Source organism: Erythrolamprus reginae, chromosome 4, assembly GCF_031021105.1.
Source record: "Erythrolamprus reginae isolate rEryReg1 chromosome 4, rEryReg1.hap1, whole genome shotgun sequence".
In the NCBI taxonomy this organism is placed as follows: Eukaryota; Metazoa; Chordata; class Lepidosauria; order Squamata; family Dipsadidae; genus Erythrolamprus; species Erythrolamprus reginae.
Window position 1 is genome coordinate 66,950,977 of NC_091953.1, and position 18,426 is coordinate 66,969,402.

The window sequence follows — 18,426 nt, forward strand, 5'->3', positions numbered from 1 at the left end:
TTGACAAGAGTGGCTGGCCCAAAATTCCCCAGCTGGTTTCATGCCTAAAATAGGATTAGAAGCAATGCTCTTCCACTTTCTAGCCTGATTAACCTCTCCACTAAATCGGCTCTCCGCTAATACTATTATCCATGCTAAAACTCAGGAAAGAGCAGTGTTGAGATAGAGATTGAAACTGCTAGCTTTCCATATTAGAAAACTGGGAAAGTACATGTGCAATCTGACAGCACATGATTCTGAAATAAATCCTGGAATTTTTAATAAGTGGTAAATTAGAATGTAATTCAATAGATATATGTCATAAGGAAAAAAATAATTTGGTGTCATTAGAATTCAGTCTTGCACCATGCAGTATTAGGTTAACTTAAGGATACAGCAAAATTGATCTTTAACCTCCCTCATTTTTTTCTAGTATCCTATGGCTAATATCAACGAAATCCTGAACAAATTGAAAGTTATAGGGGAACCTCGGTCAAGAGAGATTAAACAGATTTTTGCAGCCACTGATCCTCAGAGCACTTACATGATTGATTATGATGACTTCAGGTAAGATTCTGAGCATCCAAACAAATAGCAATTTAATTCATTTAAATTTTAATATGGCGTATGTGAATTCAGCTGAAAGAGTGATTGACCCAAACTTACAGCTGGCTTTCATGACTGAAGCAGGTCTTGAACTCATGGTCTCCTTGTTTCTAGCTGGGTATTTTAACCACTAAAGTAAACTGGTTCTCTTGTTAATTAATTTTGTGAGAGTCACTTGTTTGTGAAGGGAGAGAAATAGAGGGAGAGAATTTAACTAGCTATAGATGTTCTCTGTTGCACGGGCCACAAAAACTAGTACAAAGTACTATATTTTCGGAGTATAGGACACACCTTTTTACTCCCTAAAAGAGGCTGAAAATTTGGGTGAGACTTATAGTCTGAATGTAGTTCCCCCCACCCGAAGCTTTTTTTCCAGCCCTAACTAGGTGCTAATGATCTTCCCAGCTTTTACTTTGCAGGCTTTTTCATTGTTACTCTGTTTGAAGAATGTTTTTCCAACCCTAAGTTTTTGCAGGCTTTTTTTCATTGCTCTACTTGCTCTGAAGAAGTTTCCTTCTAGCCCTAATGAGTTGCTAACAATGTTCTTAACTCTTATTAGCTTGCAAGCTCTTTCATTGTTACTCTCTCCAAATAATATTTTTCCAGTCTTTGCAGGCTTTTCATTGCTCTACTTGCTCCAAATAAGTTTCTTTCCAGCCCTAATGAGGTGCTATCTATCCTCAAATGTGCACAATCTAAATATCAATAGATAATATATAGTTTAGAATTTCAAATTTAACTTAGGTGGATTGTGCAAATTTAAGTGTTATTCTTTGTTTATTAAACATACATCTTTATATTTATTTACATATTGTAATTCCATAGATCTTATCAATATTATGAAAAGCAATCCTAAACTGAGTAGGTAAATGTTCAGAAATTAACATATTGACATGATTTCCCCCCCCACCTCATTATTTTATGAAACTCATGGAGATAAACAGCGTAATGTGCAGCAAAAGATAGTCAATACTAATTTCAGCAGTATTTCATTTTAGGTAATTTTAGACCAGATTAATGCCTGGCAGTTTATGGACTATAATATTCTTTTGAATGGTTTCACACTTGAGTTGAGCTTTAGAAATGGAGTATTATGGCTCCTTTAATCCTATCTGGAAGATGAATCTCAAAAATTCTGGGATTTTTGCTGGGCCCTGTGATCCTTAGTTGTACAGTATTTGTTTTCTGTGCTGTTTAATATCTGTGTTAAACCATTAGAAATGACCTATAAAATTTTTGCTGCAGTGCTATTAATATGAAGATTTCAAATGGTTGTGTATATACTCTTAGGAAAGTGAAAAAGTGGTGGTAGTTAGGGGATAGATATGAACAGGCTAAAGTTTAATTGGGATAAAGAAGTATTTCAAATAAGGAAATAATTTGATAGAGGGATTCAATTACTATTGGATGGTGTAATACAATTTGGAGCATCCATCAGTTTAGGCTTATATTTCAACTGTGATTTTAGTTAAGAGAAATGGAATTCATCCCAGTAATATAGTCTGTAAACATATTTTTTAATTCAAAAAGTTCAGTTTATACACAATTTAGAATTTTGTGAATTTGTTTATGTTGGGACTAAAGAGTCAGATTGTATTATACTAATTCAGTACCAGATACATCAGTTGACAGTACATTTCAAGGCACTATTAAAATGCTAGTACTGTACAGTACTTTCTTAAAAGGCCCGAAATTATTAGACTGAGGTTAGTTAAATGTCCACACAAAAATCCGCTTCTGTTACTTGTTTACCTTCAGAACCCATGTTTATTAAAATTAATAGAGTTGAGAGGGATGTCAGTAAAATAAGTATTTTCCAATAGAATTTCTTTCCTTCGTTATCAGTTATTGCTTATAACAGCTTTTAAAGCATTGTTGCTCTCTATGCTTTGAGGTCTGAATCTTTCTCAAAGAAAATTAATCAGTGTGCTCCCTTATCTGAATGAAAAGCTAGTGTGAAAATTTTAGTTCAATAATATATTAATTATGAATATTATTTTTGAGCAATACTACATACTCCCTCATTTGGCATTTTAAGATAAAAACAGTTTTTAAAATTATTAATTCTAATCCAATTTGTCTTTGGAAAATTCAGTGATAAGATTAAGAACTGAAATGAATAAATATATAGTAAGTAAATAAGTAAGTAAGTAAGTAAGTAAGTAAGTAAGTAAGTAAGTAAACAAACAACTAGCTAGAAAGAAAGAAGGAAAGAAAGAAAGAAAGAAAGAAAGAAACTACTATAGAGTACAGTGGTACCTCGAGATACAAGTTTAATTCGTTCCGGACCTGCGCTCTTAAGTCGAGCAGCTCTTATCTCGAACGACTTTTCCCCATAGGAATTAATGTAAATAATTTTAATTGGTTCCAGCCCTCAAAAAACTCACAAAGTTAGTCTAAATTATGCAAAAAGACATTGCAAGAATAAATGTAACTTTACTTATTAATAAGATGATAAGCTGAGAGCTTTCCTTCCCTTCCTCTTTTTACCCAAAACAATCAACATGGCAAACTTTTATTTTTATTCATTAAACTGTAGTTATTTATTCAACTTCACTGCCACCCAATCCTGTAGAGGGAGGAAAGAAGGGAGGAAGGAAAAGGAAAGCAAGAAATGGAGGGAGGAAAGGAAGGAAGGAAAGAAAGGAAGGAAGGAAGGAAGAAAGGAAGGAAGAAAGAAAGGGTGAAGGGACAGGAACAGAGGAAGGAAGCAAGGAAACTTATGAAAGGGGAGAGTAACTTCACTGCCACCCAATCCTGTAGAGGGAGGAAAGAAGAGAGGAAGGAAAAGGAAAGCAAGAAATAGAGGAAGGGAAGGTAAAAGAGAGAAAGAAAAAGAGCAAGAAAGAAAGCAAGCAAGAGAGAAAGAAAGAAAATGAAAGAGAAATAAAAATAGAGAGGGAGAATGAAAGAAATGGAAGGAGGGAAGGAAGGAGAGAAAGCAAGAGAAAGAAAGAAAGCAAGAGAAAGAAAGAAAGCAAGAAAGAGAAAGAAAGAAAGAAAGAAAGAGAAAGAAAAAAGAATGAAAGAGCAAGAGAGCAAGAGAGAAAAAGAAAGAGAGAAAGAAAGAAAGAAAGAAAGAAAGAAAGGCAACTTCAAAGAAAGGCTCACTGAGCATCTCTCACTCTCTCTCTCTTTCTATCCCTCTCTCTTTCTCTCCCCCCTCTCCCCCCCTTTCCCTCTCTCTTTCTCTCTCTCCCTCTCTCTTTCTCTCCCCCCTCTCCCTCTCCCCCCCAGGCTGGCAGCGATGTTTTAAAACAGCCGCGCCGTTTGCGAGCTAACTCCTGAGGTGCGGAAGTTCGCCTTTGGCGGTTGGGCCACTCGGAATGTGAAATTCAAAACAGCGTTCGGATCCCCCCACCCCCAGCAGAAGCCAAGGACCCCCAGAGTGGGGCGGCAGGGGAGGCGACCGCCTCTCCACTCACCAAGTGCCGAGATACGAGCTGAGAAGAGCCGGGCTGGCTTACTTTCCTTCCTTCCCACGCTGATGCAGAGCCACTCGAACAAAGCGTCATGCCCCCCTGACGCTTTTGGCGGCAAAAGAGCCCAGCGTCGCTTCGGAAGCCGCCGAAAGCATCAGAGGGGCGCGACGCTTTGTTCGAGTGGCTCTGCATCAGCGCGGGAAGGAAGGAAAGTAAGCCAGCCCGGCTCTTCTCGGCTCGTATCGCGGAGAGGGGCGGCATACAAATCCAAGTAATAAATAAAATAAAATAAAAAAATGTCTCTCCTCTCCCAGCTCTTATCTCGAGTAGCTCTTAAGTCGAGCAGCTCTTATGTCGGGGTTCCACTGTACATCTAATTCCATCAACACTGGCAGAGCAAGTATTATGCTGTACATATATAGGGAGAAAGCCCCAAGCACTGATGATGTTACCTACTCAGGTAATGAAATTTCTGCAAACAAACAACAAAGCTCTTAGAACAGCTAGAATGCCACAAATAAATGCATACTTTTTTCTGTTGCTAAGTGCTTCCTTGTTTGCAGAAAAACAGTTTTAAGTGCTATTGTGATACACATAATATAGACATTTTCCGCTCCACTATAGAATTAGATTTTCTTTCATTTCTGCTGGCATTAGAAAGAGCTGATTACAAACTTAATTGGTTCCGGGATGAGGTTCTTAAGGTGAAAAGTTTGTAAGATGAAACAATGTTTCCCATTGGAATCAATGGAAAAGCAATTAATGCGTGCAAGCCCAAAATTCACCCCTTTTGCCAGCCGAAGCACCCGTTTTTGCACTGCTGGGATTCCCCTGAGGCTCCCCTCCATGGGAAACCCCACCTCCGGACTTCTGTGTTTTTGCAATGCTGTAGGGGAATCCCAGCACGGGAATCCCAGCATTGCAAAAATGAGCACTTCACTGGCAACGGAAGTCCGGAGGTGGGTTTTCCCAGCGAAGGGAGCATCAGTGAACTCGCAGCATCGCAAAAACACCAAAGTCCTCGAAACCCCACCTCCGGACCTCTGTGTTTTTGCGATGCTGCGATTTCATTGAGGCTCCCCTCGCTGGGAAAACCCACCTCCAGACTTCCGTTTTTTGCGCTGTTGGGATTCCCCTGCAGCATCACAAAAACATGGAAGTCTGGAGGTGGTGTTTCCCATGGAGGGGAGCCTCGGGGTAATCCCAGCAGCGCAAAAACGAGCGCTTCCCAGCAGTGGTGGTGGGTTTGTAAGGTGAAAATAGTTTGTAAGAAGAGGCAAAAAAATCTTAAACCCCGGGTTTGTATCTCGAAAAGTTTGTATGATGAGGCGTTTGTAAGATGAGGTATCACTGTATATATATTTATATATATATATATATATATATATAACTCAAGAAATGCTGGTGGACAGATGGATGGATTAATGTTTTAATTTACTTTTCCTTTTTAGAAATGTGTTATTGAATATCTCAGATGGATCATTATCAGAACATGAAATTATGACTATTGGGCGATATTACAGTCTAAGACAGGAGAATGAAATGGATGCCACTTATCTTCTGGCAGTATCCCAGGAAAATCTCAAGAAAAATAACTTTGAAAATTTTGGCCAGCTGTTGGCAGCCTTGGCATACAGTGATCGGGAAAAGTAAGACCTTTTTCTAACATCAAATCTGCATAGTTTAATTCTTATTAACCCAAATCTAGTAAAATAGAGCTGACTTTCCTCTCATGTCAAGTCAATGTGTGTGATGGAAAGTCTAAGCCTTCTACTCTATATGTCAGAGGATTTACACTGGAAATAGCTTTTCTCCATGTCAGCCTTTCTGTCATGGGAGAAGTGAACAGAAATTAACTCTCACTCCTACCTTCCTTTCCATTTAAATTGGGTATCATGCATTACAAAGAACTAATAGAGAAATTGTCAGAAGCACAATTACAATGGGATAATCAGCCTTCCTTCATTGTACTTCATCACTTAGCCTAAGTAATTAGACAAAACAATTGTCAATGGATACCCTGTGGGCATGTAAGACATATATGCACAATATAAGACCTCCATTAACTGTAAATCATTTGGATTTATGAATACTCTGATTTAGATAACTGAAGGGGTGGGGTTTTTTTGCTTTATATTGAACCAAATCAAAACCTGAGATTTGATTTCAAGTATCTTTAATATGCTAAAGGGGCATGGAGTAGTAGTTACAACTTTCTTACCTTTCTAGTATGCTTTAAAATTTTTGTTTTTCTAAATATCATATAGCATGAATATGATCTGGATCTTAATGCTGTTAACAAATCATATAACAAAAAAGTTCAATCAATATAAAGCTATAGATTTTAAAGAGAAGATAAATATAAATTTGTTGGTTCAGTTACATGGGTGTTAGTGTCTTAGCGCAGCAGCCCCCAACCTCTTGAGCACACAGGACCAGTTCCGTGGAGAAAGGCTGTGGACCAGAGAGGACATGGTTTCACCTGCTGCCTACATCCCATGGATGGGGCTTCATTTGTTTGCCTGGACCAGTTTCTGGCATGCTGTGGACTGGGGCCAGTCCACAACTGGGATTGAAGACCCTTGTCTTAGAAGGTAAAATTCTTTAGCAAGGAAGAAGGATGAGGAAGGTGGCTCCTCAGCTATGAACTGAAGGTACCCACCTACCCCGCCAACAAATACATCACAGAAGCGATGATGTATTGTTCATTAATGCCTGAACTGGGGATGGGAGAATGGGAGGAGCTTTGGCAGGAGGTTGTTGGTGAGGGAGCCAAGTGGCTGCTTGGTGAAAGGAGTGCAAAAGTACAGGAACATCAATTTTATCTAGGGCTCAAAACCTTCTTTAAAGACAAAAGAAATAGCTGGCACATTTGGACCAATTTTCATTTTCATTTTCCATCCTTTTTACCTTCCTTTCTAGCACAATTCTAAATATTCTTTTAAACCATCCTTCATGGTTTGTTCTTTATTCTAATTTTAAAATAAATAGAAAGTCATTACTTTTGTTTGTGCAGATGCGGACTGCTGGCCAGTGACAAGTGCAGGACAGTTTGCAAATCCTTCAGGCTACCATTAGCAGATGATCTTCTACGTGCTTTACTGGCTGCGTAAGTCATAATTCCAATGTAATAATTGGTATGGATAAGAGTTAAAAAAAGTTTTTTCCTTTCTGAGAGCCACATTCTTTTTTTTGATAATTTATTTATTTATTTATTGGATTTGTATATGTACCAGATGCTATTTCAGGACCATCTCTTTTTCTTTCTATCTGTCCATTAACCCCTTTCTCATCTCTCTGTAGCTATTGGGATCAGGATACAGGGCTAAACTACTTAAATTGAGATTTTCTTTTCTAAATACACAAGAATAAGCCAAAAACCACATAACATTTTATTGACCTTAATATAAATACTTCAGGCACAATTTTTTGGATTTGATGCTGAAGTAATTCTACTGTAAACTAATAATCATTATTTGGAATTTGAAAAGAGGCACGACTGTCTCTTTTAGTAAGCCATAGGTTTCCAAGGGTACTTGCTCCTATCCTCCAGTTATGAGAATCCTACCTTGTCTTAATCTATTCAGCAAGATACATCTAAATCTTCTTGTCAAAGGTGAGTCACTTCAGCACCACTCTACGAAAAAAAGTTTTAAAATGTGAAAATAGCAAGAATTGAAATATATGTTTGTCTTGAAGAGATTTTAGCATGGTAACTTCATATTCTTCATATCCAGATGTTCAGCCTTTAAACAACAATAGATGATTATGTTGAAAAGGGGAGAAAAAGAAATAATAAGGGAAAACAATAGTCCACACTTAGTTATATATTAATTGTTTGAGAAGGGTTTCCAAATACACATAAAAACTGGTCCCATGATTTTCAGGAATTTATATTTACGTCTTATAGAAACTAGCAGGGCAATCAAAATTTAAGACAAAACAGTGGTGCTACCATTTATATCTCCTTCAATCATAGATCTGTGGGAGAGACTTTTGTATGCTTGTGGGGTTCAGTTCAGTCCAGTCTTTTAAATCAGAAATTAATGGGGAAGATGAAGAATCTGCTATATATCTAGAAAAAAATTTCAAGTGATGCAAATTTCTTTCCAAATCTGAGAGACAGTCACAGCCAGTTTAGGAAATAGTAGAAAAATATGTAAAACCCCTTTTTTCCTTAAGTGAGAATGGAATTACTGATCATGTCATCCCTTTAATTAAAATCCCTTTTAATACTGAGAAAAATTATTAAACCTATTCAGCTTGGCTGAAATGGCAATCTGCGAGCAATTCTGCCCTTTGTATTGTTTGTATTCTAATGTTTCTCCCCAGAGATTCTTTTGCATATTAATGCTATTTTCATTTTGACTACAGCCTTATATCTCTGCTTAATATTTTTTATTATTCAGATGAGTCATGTGTGTCCATTGCACTTCAATATGTTAGCAATGTTGAAACAAATGAGAATATTGTTTAGAAAATGTGCTGTTAACACAGCTGCTTCAGAAGAAAATATGCAATGTAGAAACAGCTTGAATGAAAAAGATGCCTCATTATTTAACTTGAACTATTTATGTTGAAATTAATGCAAGTACTAAAGCTATATATCTGTCACTGCCTGTTATTTTGAGCACACTACTTGCAAATATGTAGTGGGGGATATTCAACTCTTCAAAGCAACCCAATTTGGGTTAAAATATCCAGTTTGGGTATTATTCATTCAGAACACCAAAGGGCTGTGATGTATGAGATAACTGTTGGCTTGTTACATTTCAGAAACCTCTTTTCCACACTGTGTGCTAGTGGATATAAGCATATCAGGTGATGTGTATTTTGTAATGAGGGAGGGTTACACACTTATATCAAGGTGTGCATATTTATTAGGCAGCTTCTTTTCCTCAGGCAAAATGTGCCAAAAAAGAGATACAATTGACTCTCAAAAATTGTAAAAAGTTTTTCAGAGAGATGCAGCACTCTTGAAATTGATAAGATATTGGGGCGTGATCACAGGCCCATCAAATGTGTTGAGAAAAAACAATGCACATTAACCGCCAAAGATTTGAGAAGAATCAAACATAAAGCTACCAGGAACACATTATTATCCAGTGCTGTCATATTCCAGAATTGCAACCTACCTGGAGTGCCCAGAATACAAGGTGTTCAATGCTTAGAGATATGGCCAAGATAAGGAAAGCTGAAATCCAATCACCACTGAACAAAATACATAAGTTGAAATGCAAGACTGAGCCAAGAAATAGGATATCTGAAAACAGATTTTTCAAAGGTTTTATGAACTGATGAGATCAGAGTGACTCTTGACGGACCAGATGGATGGGCCCATGGCTGGATCAGAAATGGGCATAGAGCTCCACTTCGACTGAAGACGCCAACAAAGTAGAGATGGGGTACTTGTATGGGCTGGTATTATTAAAGATGAACTAGTTGGACCTTTTCAGGTTGAAGATTGGCTCAAAATCAACTTCCAAATAACTAGCAGTTTTTAGAAGACACTTTCTTCGAGCAGTGATACAGGAAAACGTCTATATCTTTCAAAAAAACCTATGATTTTTATGCAGGACACTGCTCATTCACTTACATGCATCAAAGTACTCCACTATGTGGCTAACTACTAAAGGCCTTAAGGATGAAAGAATGATATGTTCTCTTTCCTCACCTGACCTAAACTGGATTGAGCAGTGGTGGCTTGCTACCGGTATGGTCCAGTTCTACAAACCAGTAGTGATGGTGGCAGGAGGCTCCTCCCACCCACCTCGGACACTTCTGTGTATGGCCACCAGTATCACCGGTTAATGACAGGATATTGAGAACTTATGGGTCCTTCTTAAATGCGAGATTGATGGTGAAAGAAACAGTACACCTCTCTGAACATTGCCTGGGACACTGATTACTGCTGCACTAAAAGTTGCTCATCAGCAGATCAATAAAGTGACACTCCCTGAGTAGAAGACTTATGGCTGTTATTAAAAAGAAGAGTGGCTATATTGGCTACTGATTTTTTTTTAATGCTGTAAATGTTTGAGAGCTGAGAGCATATGCACCAAGACAAATTCCTTGTGTGTCCAATCACACTTGACCAACAAAATTCTATTCTATTCTATTTGTACAAGATGAGTTGTTTGTTTATTATACTTACTTTAACCGATGCAAATAAATGAGTGAGATGGGGAAATTTTCATTTTTCATAATAATTCTGCATACTAATAGTTCCCCAAATATTGTATACATACGTACTGTATATTCTCCTAAGAAAGCCAAAACCTCGCTTTTACTTTCTCAAATATTCAGGTTTGTGGTTTATTAACATTTTTATTGATCGAGAGCACTGTAGTTGTTCAATAATAAAATCAATCCTCCCAAATACAACTTGCCTAATTATTGTGCACACTGTGTAGAACCACAGATGACAGAACACTAAGTTTAGCCCAAGAGAATGCTTTCTTATACAAGATGGAGAAAATATTAGTAAAATAGCTGTAGTAGTCTTTTAAGTATCTCTATAGTAAAGTGGTTATTAAAGGATTACCAAAGTGCGTAAATGTTAGAATTCTAAGGAGTCCTATTATATGTAAAATATGGAAAATTGCAGCTTTATTTCTAGCTCTCAAATCACAGCATCATTGGAAATTATGTTAGAAGTCATAATTCAAATCTGAGACCACACATTACTTGCAGAAGAAGGAAGTTTTTTAGCTAGGACTAAACCATAATTGGATTTGAGATTCTTCTCTAAAAATTAATTTTAGCCCATATTTTAATTGGAAAGACTTTATAGGAGCTTCCACAGAGGAAAATCCAATGGATTTATGTACAGAAGTAGTGTTAATATAGGGTCATTCTGAGTGAAGTGGTTCCTACTTTACCATCTCAGATTTTGATGAAATTTGGCACATAGTTTCTTTATGATATAAAACTATGCTTTTTGAGATATGAACCTGGGGTTCGGAAATTTTTTGTCTCTTACGAACTTTTTTTCACCTTACGAACCCGCCGCCCGAACGCCGAACCCAGAAGTTCGGCAAAAGTTCGGGTTCGGCATTCGGGTTTGTAAGGCCGCTGAGAAGCGCCGCCGCCTGGCTGTCGCCTTTTGACACAGCCGGGGGGCTTCTCGGCATTCTCCCGAATGCCGAACCCGAACATTTGCCGAACTTCCGGATTTGGTGTTTGGGAGGCTGTCGAGAAGCCCCGCTGCCTGGCTGTTGCCTTTTGAAACAGCCGGGGGGCTTCTTGGTGTTCTCCTGAATGCCGAACCCGGACGTTCGGCAAACGTTTCGGGTTTGGGAGGCCGCTGAGAAGCCCTGCCGCCCGGCTGTCACCTTGCCAGAAGAGCCATGGAGCTGTCTGCTGGTCAGGAGGCTCAAACGGAGGTGGAGAATCCCAATAGGGAATTCCAAGGGCGGAGCTTTAACGTCACAAAGACGTCCTTCCTGGTCGGCCAAAATGTGGACTCCAGGAAGGACGTCTCCGTGATGTCAAAGCTCCGCCCATGGAATTCCCTATTGGGATTCCCCACCTCCGTTTGAGCCTCCCGACCAGCCGACAGCTGCACGGCTCTTCTGGCAAGGTGGTGGGGCTTCTCGGCGGCCTCCCGAATGCCGAACCCGGAAGTTCGGCAAAAGTTCAGGTTCGGCGTTTGGGAGAATGCTGAGAAGCCCCCCAGATGTTTCAAAAGGTGGCAACCGGGCGCCGCCGCTCAGTAGAGCGCCGTTTTTGCGATTTTTTTTTTTGCTTGCACGCATTAATTGATTTTACATTGTTTCATCTCTCGAACTTTTCGCCTTACGAACCTCCTGGAACCAATTAAGTTCGTAAGATGAGGTATTACTGTATATTGTTTTCATTTTGGTGTCTCTTCATAAAAGGATTGCAATAATCTCAACTGTTTGCGGGTAGCCAGTGATTTCTGCAAGTGCAGTAAAAGTGATTCTTTTTTCAATAAGTAGCATTTTTAAAAAATAAAGAACACAAGATATTATAGGACTGTGTTAAAAAATATTTAAAAACAGGAATGTTTGCTAGGAAATGGAAGGATGAGGCCAGGTTTCAAATAAATGTTCGAAAAAGTGGGTTTTGTCAGTATTGTTGCATAATAAACAGGCCCATTGATGTTTCTAATGGCTGTATAAGTCAGTTAGTGCTTTAAACATGCATTGGTCCATGATGGCTAGTCGCCAAGAGGTCATGCCCGATACCCAGGCATGTCCAGCCATGGGTGGGGCACTTGGAACAGGTTCCCAAGCCTGAAGGTGGTCATCTTACATGGGGTTCCCAAGCCTCTTTTGGGTGTCTTTGCCTAGGTTCCCAAGCCTAAAGGAACTGTCTTAATGCTTCCCAAGCTATAGTAAAACATCAGTGCTGCAGAAACAAGAATTTTTTTTGGTAATTTATACTGTTGTCCAAGTGCTGTAGTTGCTGGTACTGAAAGAACTGCTAGGATATGCTGTTCAGGAATCTAACATGAATAGGGGAGTTCATATGAATTCACTGGCCTCTGCGGCCAGTGGATCTAAGAAGGCGGTTGGATCTAAGAAGGCGGTTGACGGCAAGGGGGTCCACCCTCCTTGTCGAATATACCGAAGCGTCGATTGCTGCAGCGTGAAGCCCGACACCCGTCTGACATGGAGGCCTCTTATGTTGCCTGTCGAGCGTTGCCGAGCAATGGAGCCGGCCATTTTGGGAGAGGTTGATTAGGGTGGGAAGAGCGACATTAGTTCCCGCCCGTTTTTTCACTCAGAAGGAGGGCCGGCAGCCTCTGTTAGTGTGCGGAGCCCCGTACATCTCCATGGCAACAACAACAACGGCCATTTTGTAGCAAACTAAATCGCAGGCTCATAGGCATGCATGGGGACCTGGCCTGGTTTCCATGGCAACGGGGATCGGCCCTTAAAGTAAGGAGCGCAAGCGCGTGTTTCAGTGACGTCATGCAGGGTGATTTCACTCCCCTGCAGTCTTATTCTGCCTGGTGATATGCAGGCGCATTGGGAGAAAGCATTCACTTTGGCCTCATACTTCTAGCGGCGCTCGGTGCAGGCAAAGGATACTGTCAAGTGGAACGTACTTTGGCTAAATTTCTGTGAGTGTGTACCGGTGACAATGGCAGATCCATCTACACTCACTGGGGAGGAGGCTACCTTGATCTCTAGACCTCCTACCCCCAAAGAGAAAGCCCAAAAATCCAAGTCTTCCCAGAGCTCTTCCCTCAAGGAAGCGGAAAGAAGAATTAAGGCCCTTGAAAAGCAATTAGAGGCCTCACAGAGGCAAATGGGGCCGCCAGCTTCCCAGTCAGGGCCAACTCACACTTTCGAGCCTACTCCACTGCCAGCCTCCCCCATGATATACACCGGGGTAGTAGGCTCGGCGACAGAAAGGGATTGGTCCCCTGATCGTTCCTCACAACTGGCACCCTCACCTATGCCCGAGGCCTGTAATTTGAGACAACAAGCGCTTCTGCTGTCTCATTATGGGCCAACGCAGCCTGCCACCTTTACCCCAACAGCGGCTGGCTTGCGAACCTCTCAGGATTCGTGGCAGAATATGCCTCAGGCCCTGCAGGACCTGATTGCTAATGCATATTCCCAAGGCTTGGCAACAACAGCACATCAATACGCTCAGACAGCACCCGCCCCAACAAGATTCTGGGAACCCTGGATGCCTCCTACCTCTCATTCCTTAGAGGGATCAATGGAGGAGGATAGGCCTAACGGACTTTTCTAGTGAACCTGACGATGACATGTCTGGGGACGATCAACCACCGGATCAACCAGTGTTTACAGGAATCTTTAAGACATCTCTATTCAAGGTCCTGCTCAACAAGGCAAGACTGACCATTGACCAGGCTGGGGAGGGGAAACAAGCAGACACAGCTACATTGGCTCCCCCAGTTGGGGGACTGTTTGTAATATCCACACAGGAGACGGTACACATCCCGTCATCACATCTGTTCCTGGAAAATATTAAACGCCCCTGGGGTAACCCAGCGGCTGTGCAGGGCCCTTCTAATTTGGACCACAAACTTTACACCTTTGACCAGGAAATGGAGGACCTGCTATGTTTCCCAGCCGTGGATAAGCCAGTTACCAGCTTAGTATCCAATGCCCTGGTCCCATCTGAATCACCGGAGGGTCTCAGGGCAGAGGACAAGAAAGCAGAAAACGTGGTGCATAAAATGCACCAGATGGCAGCGTGGGCTGTTCGCGCCGCCTTCGCGGCCTCGTTCTTTAACAGGGCCACTATGTTATGGATTCAGGAAATGCAGTCCAGGGTGAATCCTGAGGATGGGCGCCTGCGACAAGACCTCAACAAGCTCCTAGCGGCCACAGAATTTTCGGCGGATGCCACTGTCAACGCGGCAAAGTTCGCCTCTAGAGCCATGGCCTGCTCGGTGTCTTCCGGTAGACTCATCTGGCTTTGCAACTGGCAGGCGGATGTGAAGTCAAAGTGGAGCCTGGCATCATTACCATTAAAGGGAGAAAAACTCTTTGAGGACATTCTGGATGATGTCCTGATCGAGGATAAGGACAAGAAAAAAGTGATGCCAAGGAGCAACAGGAGACAGGACAGGCACTTTACCCCCTTTCAAAGACGTCAGCCCTTTTGTTCGGAGCCCTCCTCGACAAGTACCCAGACTTCGAGGCCATTTCTTCAGGGCTCCTTCAACCAAGTAAATTACCGGTCAGACAGACCATTCTTCTCAGACTGCAACAAAACTTACCAGGGACGTCGCCCTTTCAGAGGAGCAAACAGAGGGTTTAGGAAGACCAAGTGACTCAGTAACCAACAGCCCCCTAGGGGGCAAGCTGCAGAACTTTGCAGGTGCATGGGAATCCATGTCTTCAGACGCTTGGGCACTTACCACAGTTGCTCGGGGTCTGCAGATAGAATTCTTTCGTCATCCACCTCAATGTTTCCTCCCGTGTCCTCTTGTATCAGACACTCAGAAAGGGACTCTCCTATATTGAGAGGTCTCTCATTTATTGGAAATCGGGGCCATAGAGGAAGTTCCCTCAGACCAACAAGGCAGGGGATTTTACTTGGTGATATTCCTGGTCCCAAAATCTTCAGGAGGAGTCAGACTCATTCTGAACTTACGCCAGCTGAACTTTTATGTCAAATACAGGAGGTTCAAAATGCATTCGCTCAGGCCCATCCTCTCCTCGATTCGACACAAGGATTTCCTGACATCTATAGATTTAAAGGAGGCATATCTTCACGTGCCCATTTTTCCGGCCCACAGACAATTCTTAAGATTCTGCTTAGATGGATATCACTACCAGTACAGGGCAATGCTGTTAGGACTATCCTCAGCCCCAAGGACATTCACAAAGCTGTTGGACATCCTCACAGCCAGCCTCAGGTACCAGTCGGTGCATCTCATGGCGTACCTGGACGATATCATTGTGCTGTCCAGGACTCCAGACCAAGCACGCCGAGACCTGCACCTAACTGTACAGACCCTTCAGGATCATGGCTTCACGATCAACTGGGACAAAAGTCATCTGGTTCCAACCACACGACTAGCGCATCTGGGCATGACCATAGACACAAACCTAGGTATGGTCTTCTTGTCTCAGGTGCGGCAGGCCAACATCTGAAAGCTACTGAAGTTGCTGGAAAAACAACAGTACCCTCAACTAGCCTTTCTGTCCAGGCTCCTGGATACTTTGGTTTCTTGCATAGACATTCTTCCATGGGCACGCCACCACTTACCACTTCAATGGTTTTTTCTACCATTTCAGAAAATGAAATCCAGCCACACATGCAGGACAGTAGCTTTCAGTGCCAGACTAAGGAGGTCCCTGCAATGGTGGGCATCCCCAGCATTGGAACGGGGCTCCCCATTTTTGGGTCAGAACCAGCTGACCATAACGACGGATGCCAGTTTGAGGGGATGGGGAGCTCACTTTTCTTCTCAAATGTCTCAAGGACTATGGGACCCTCGAGACCTACGGGACATAAATATCAATTTTCTAGAGCTCAAAGCAGTCTCACTAGTCCTCCACAGTTTCGCCCATTTAGTACAGGGGCAGCATGTTTTGATCTTAACCGACAATATTGCAACACGTTCCCACATCAACCAACAAGGGGGAACGAGGTCCCGGAGGTTGATGAGGGAGTCGGAACTGCTGTTTTGGTGGGCAGAATCCAATTTAGCCTCTCTGTCAGCAGAGCATATATCCAGAACAGCGAACATCTGTGCAGACCTGCTGAGTCGGGAGACTCTAGACCAGGCGGAATGGCAGTTGGACCCCAGGATTTTCCAAGAGATAGCCTGGCGGTTCGGAACCCTGATAATGGACCTGTTCGCCACCTGTTCGCCACCTGCCAGAACATGCTTCGTCTCCCGTTTTCCATCTCTGGGAGCAGAAGGGGTGAATGCACTGCATCTCCAGTGGCCTCCAGGACTTCTCTATGCCTTCCTGCCTACCTGCATCATCCAGAAGGTAATCAGGAAGATTCTGAAGGAGAGTGCGGAGGTTCTACTGGTAGCTCCATACTGGCCACGTTGAATATGGTTCGCGGACTTGAAGGACCTTTCAGTAGCGCCCTGCTGAAGGATTCCAGACCACCGGATCTCCCTCAGCCAGGGGTCAATGATCCATCCCGAGCCACAATGATTACAACTGACCATGTGGCACTTGAGGTGGACCGCCTGAGATGCCAGCTATTACCAGACGCGGTCATAGATACTATGCAAGCCACCCGCAGACCTTCCACCAAGCGTATCTATCAGACCACGTGGTCAGCCTTTTGCGACTTCTGCAGACAACAGAAGGTGGATCCACAAATGGCTTCACCTCTCATAGTACTAACGTTTCTTCAAGCAGGCCTGGACAAAGGTCTGGCCCCCAACATGCTGCGTAGACATGTAGCAGCATTGTCTACCATAATTGTAAAGGACCACTATCATCCCCTTACAAGACATCCATGGATTAAGGATTTTCTAAGAGGAGCTTCTAACATCAGACTGCCGACAGTCCATCGATATCCCTCTTGGGATTTGACTCTGGTTTTACAAGCCTTGACAGGACCTCCCTTCGAGCCTTTACGCACAATTCCTCTGTGCTTCTTAACAATTAAGACCGCATTCCTGGTCGCGATCACCTCGGCCAGAAGTGTTTTGGAAATATCAGCACTATCAGTCAGACCGGACCTCTGTCGGTTTCACTCAGATAGCGTCGGGCTGAGACTGGATCCCGCCTTTGTCCCTAAAATAAACTCCTGGTTTCATAGGGCACAGGAAATTATTTTACCAGACTTTTGCACACATGGAACTCACCCCTCAGAATTGAGGTGGCATAAAATAGATGTTTGAAGGGTGTTGAAGATTTACGTTCGTAGGACTCAGCCCTTCAGAACATCGGAAGTGCTATTCGTATCCTTCTTATCCAGAGCCTTGGGTACCAAGGCCTCGTCCATGACCATTAGCCGCTGGCTACGAGATTGCATAACAGAGGCATACAGAGTAGAGAACTGTCACATTCCAGGAGGTATAATGGGTCATTCTACCCATAGCGCGGCCACGTCGGCTGCTTGGAGGACCCAAGCATCTCTTGAGGACATTTGTAGGGCCCCGTCTACATTCATACGACACTATCGGATTGACTCGTTTGCTTCCTCAGAAGCGGCCTTTGGGAGGCGCGTGTTACAAAGGGTGTGTGCATCCTCACCGCCACTGGTCCAGCCGTCTCCCTCTTTTTGATTAAGCTTGGGTATATCCCACGTTGGACTCTCCTTGCAAGTGCATTGGAGAAGGACCATTGAACTTACCTGAATGGTCTTCTCGATGCACTGCAAACCCACCCGGCTCTGGGACCAGGGCGACAGTTATTTGAGGTCTTTGAACCATTTAGTTCTTAGTGGTTTCTGTTCAATAAAATTGTTATCTTTAATTTACTGCTCCTTCATTTATATTAGACTGGAGGGCTAGGGGGCGGTGCCTATCTTATATTTAAATTAAACTCAGTCCCTTCCAATGAGACTTGAGAATAACCCACGTTGGACTCTCCTTGCAGTGCATCGAGAAGACCATTCAGGTAAGTTCAATGGTCCTTTTGTTCCGTGAAAGATAAGACTCAATATCTTAGCTCTGAACATAGGATGACACTTTGAATATAAAGATTTATTGAAGTTTTTTATTTATAGGGTTTTATTTTATCATAGGAAATATTATTTATCTGAAATGCCTAATGAGTACTAAAATGCTAGTGAAAAAAATTTAGGGACTTCACCATAGTGTTAAATGGATAATTTTTGCAATTTGCTGCATATTCAACACTTACACATCTGGTCATGAGCATTAAAAAGAGGACCACTTTAAACTCCCTACTGAGTGGCTAGAAAGTTAGAAGAGCTAAAATCACAGAATGAAAAAAATTATCTCTGTTCTCTAAACCAGTAATCA

The 18,426-nt window shown here is 42.2% G+C and overlaps 1 protein-coding gene across 2 annotated transcripts in view; it reads left to right on the forward strand.

Moving 5' to 3' along the window:
- EFHC2 (EF-hand domain containing 2) overlaps positions 1-18,426 on the forward strand; it is a 68,254-nt gene that overhangs the window by 37,902 nt on the left and 11,926 nt on the right. For both annotated transcript variants that reach the window (XR_011559018.1, XM_070750523.1), the window contains exons 11-13: positions 413-546; positions 5,459-5,656; positions 7,024-7,116. Coding sequence is in view for 1 of the 2 variants with exons in the window: in XM_070750523.1 (XP_070606624.1) it covers positions 413-546; positions 5,459-5,656; positions 7,024-7,116 (425 nt within the window). In the remaining variant the exon portion in view is untranslated. The remainder of the gene's footprint in view (positions 1-412; positions 547-5,458; positions 5,657-7,023; positions 7,117-18,426) is intronic.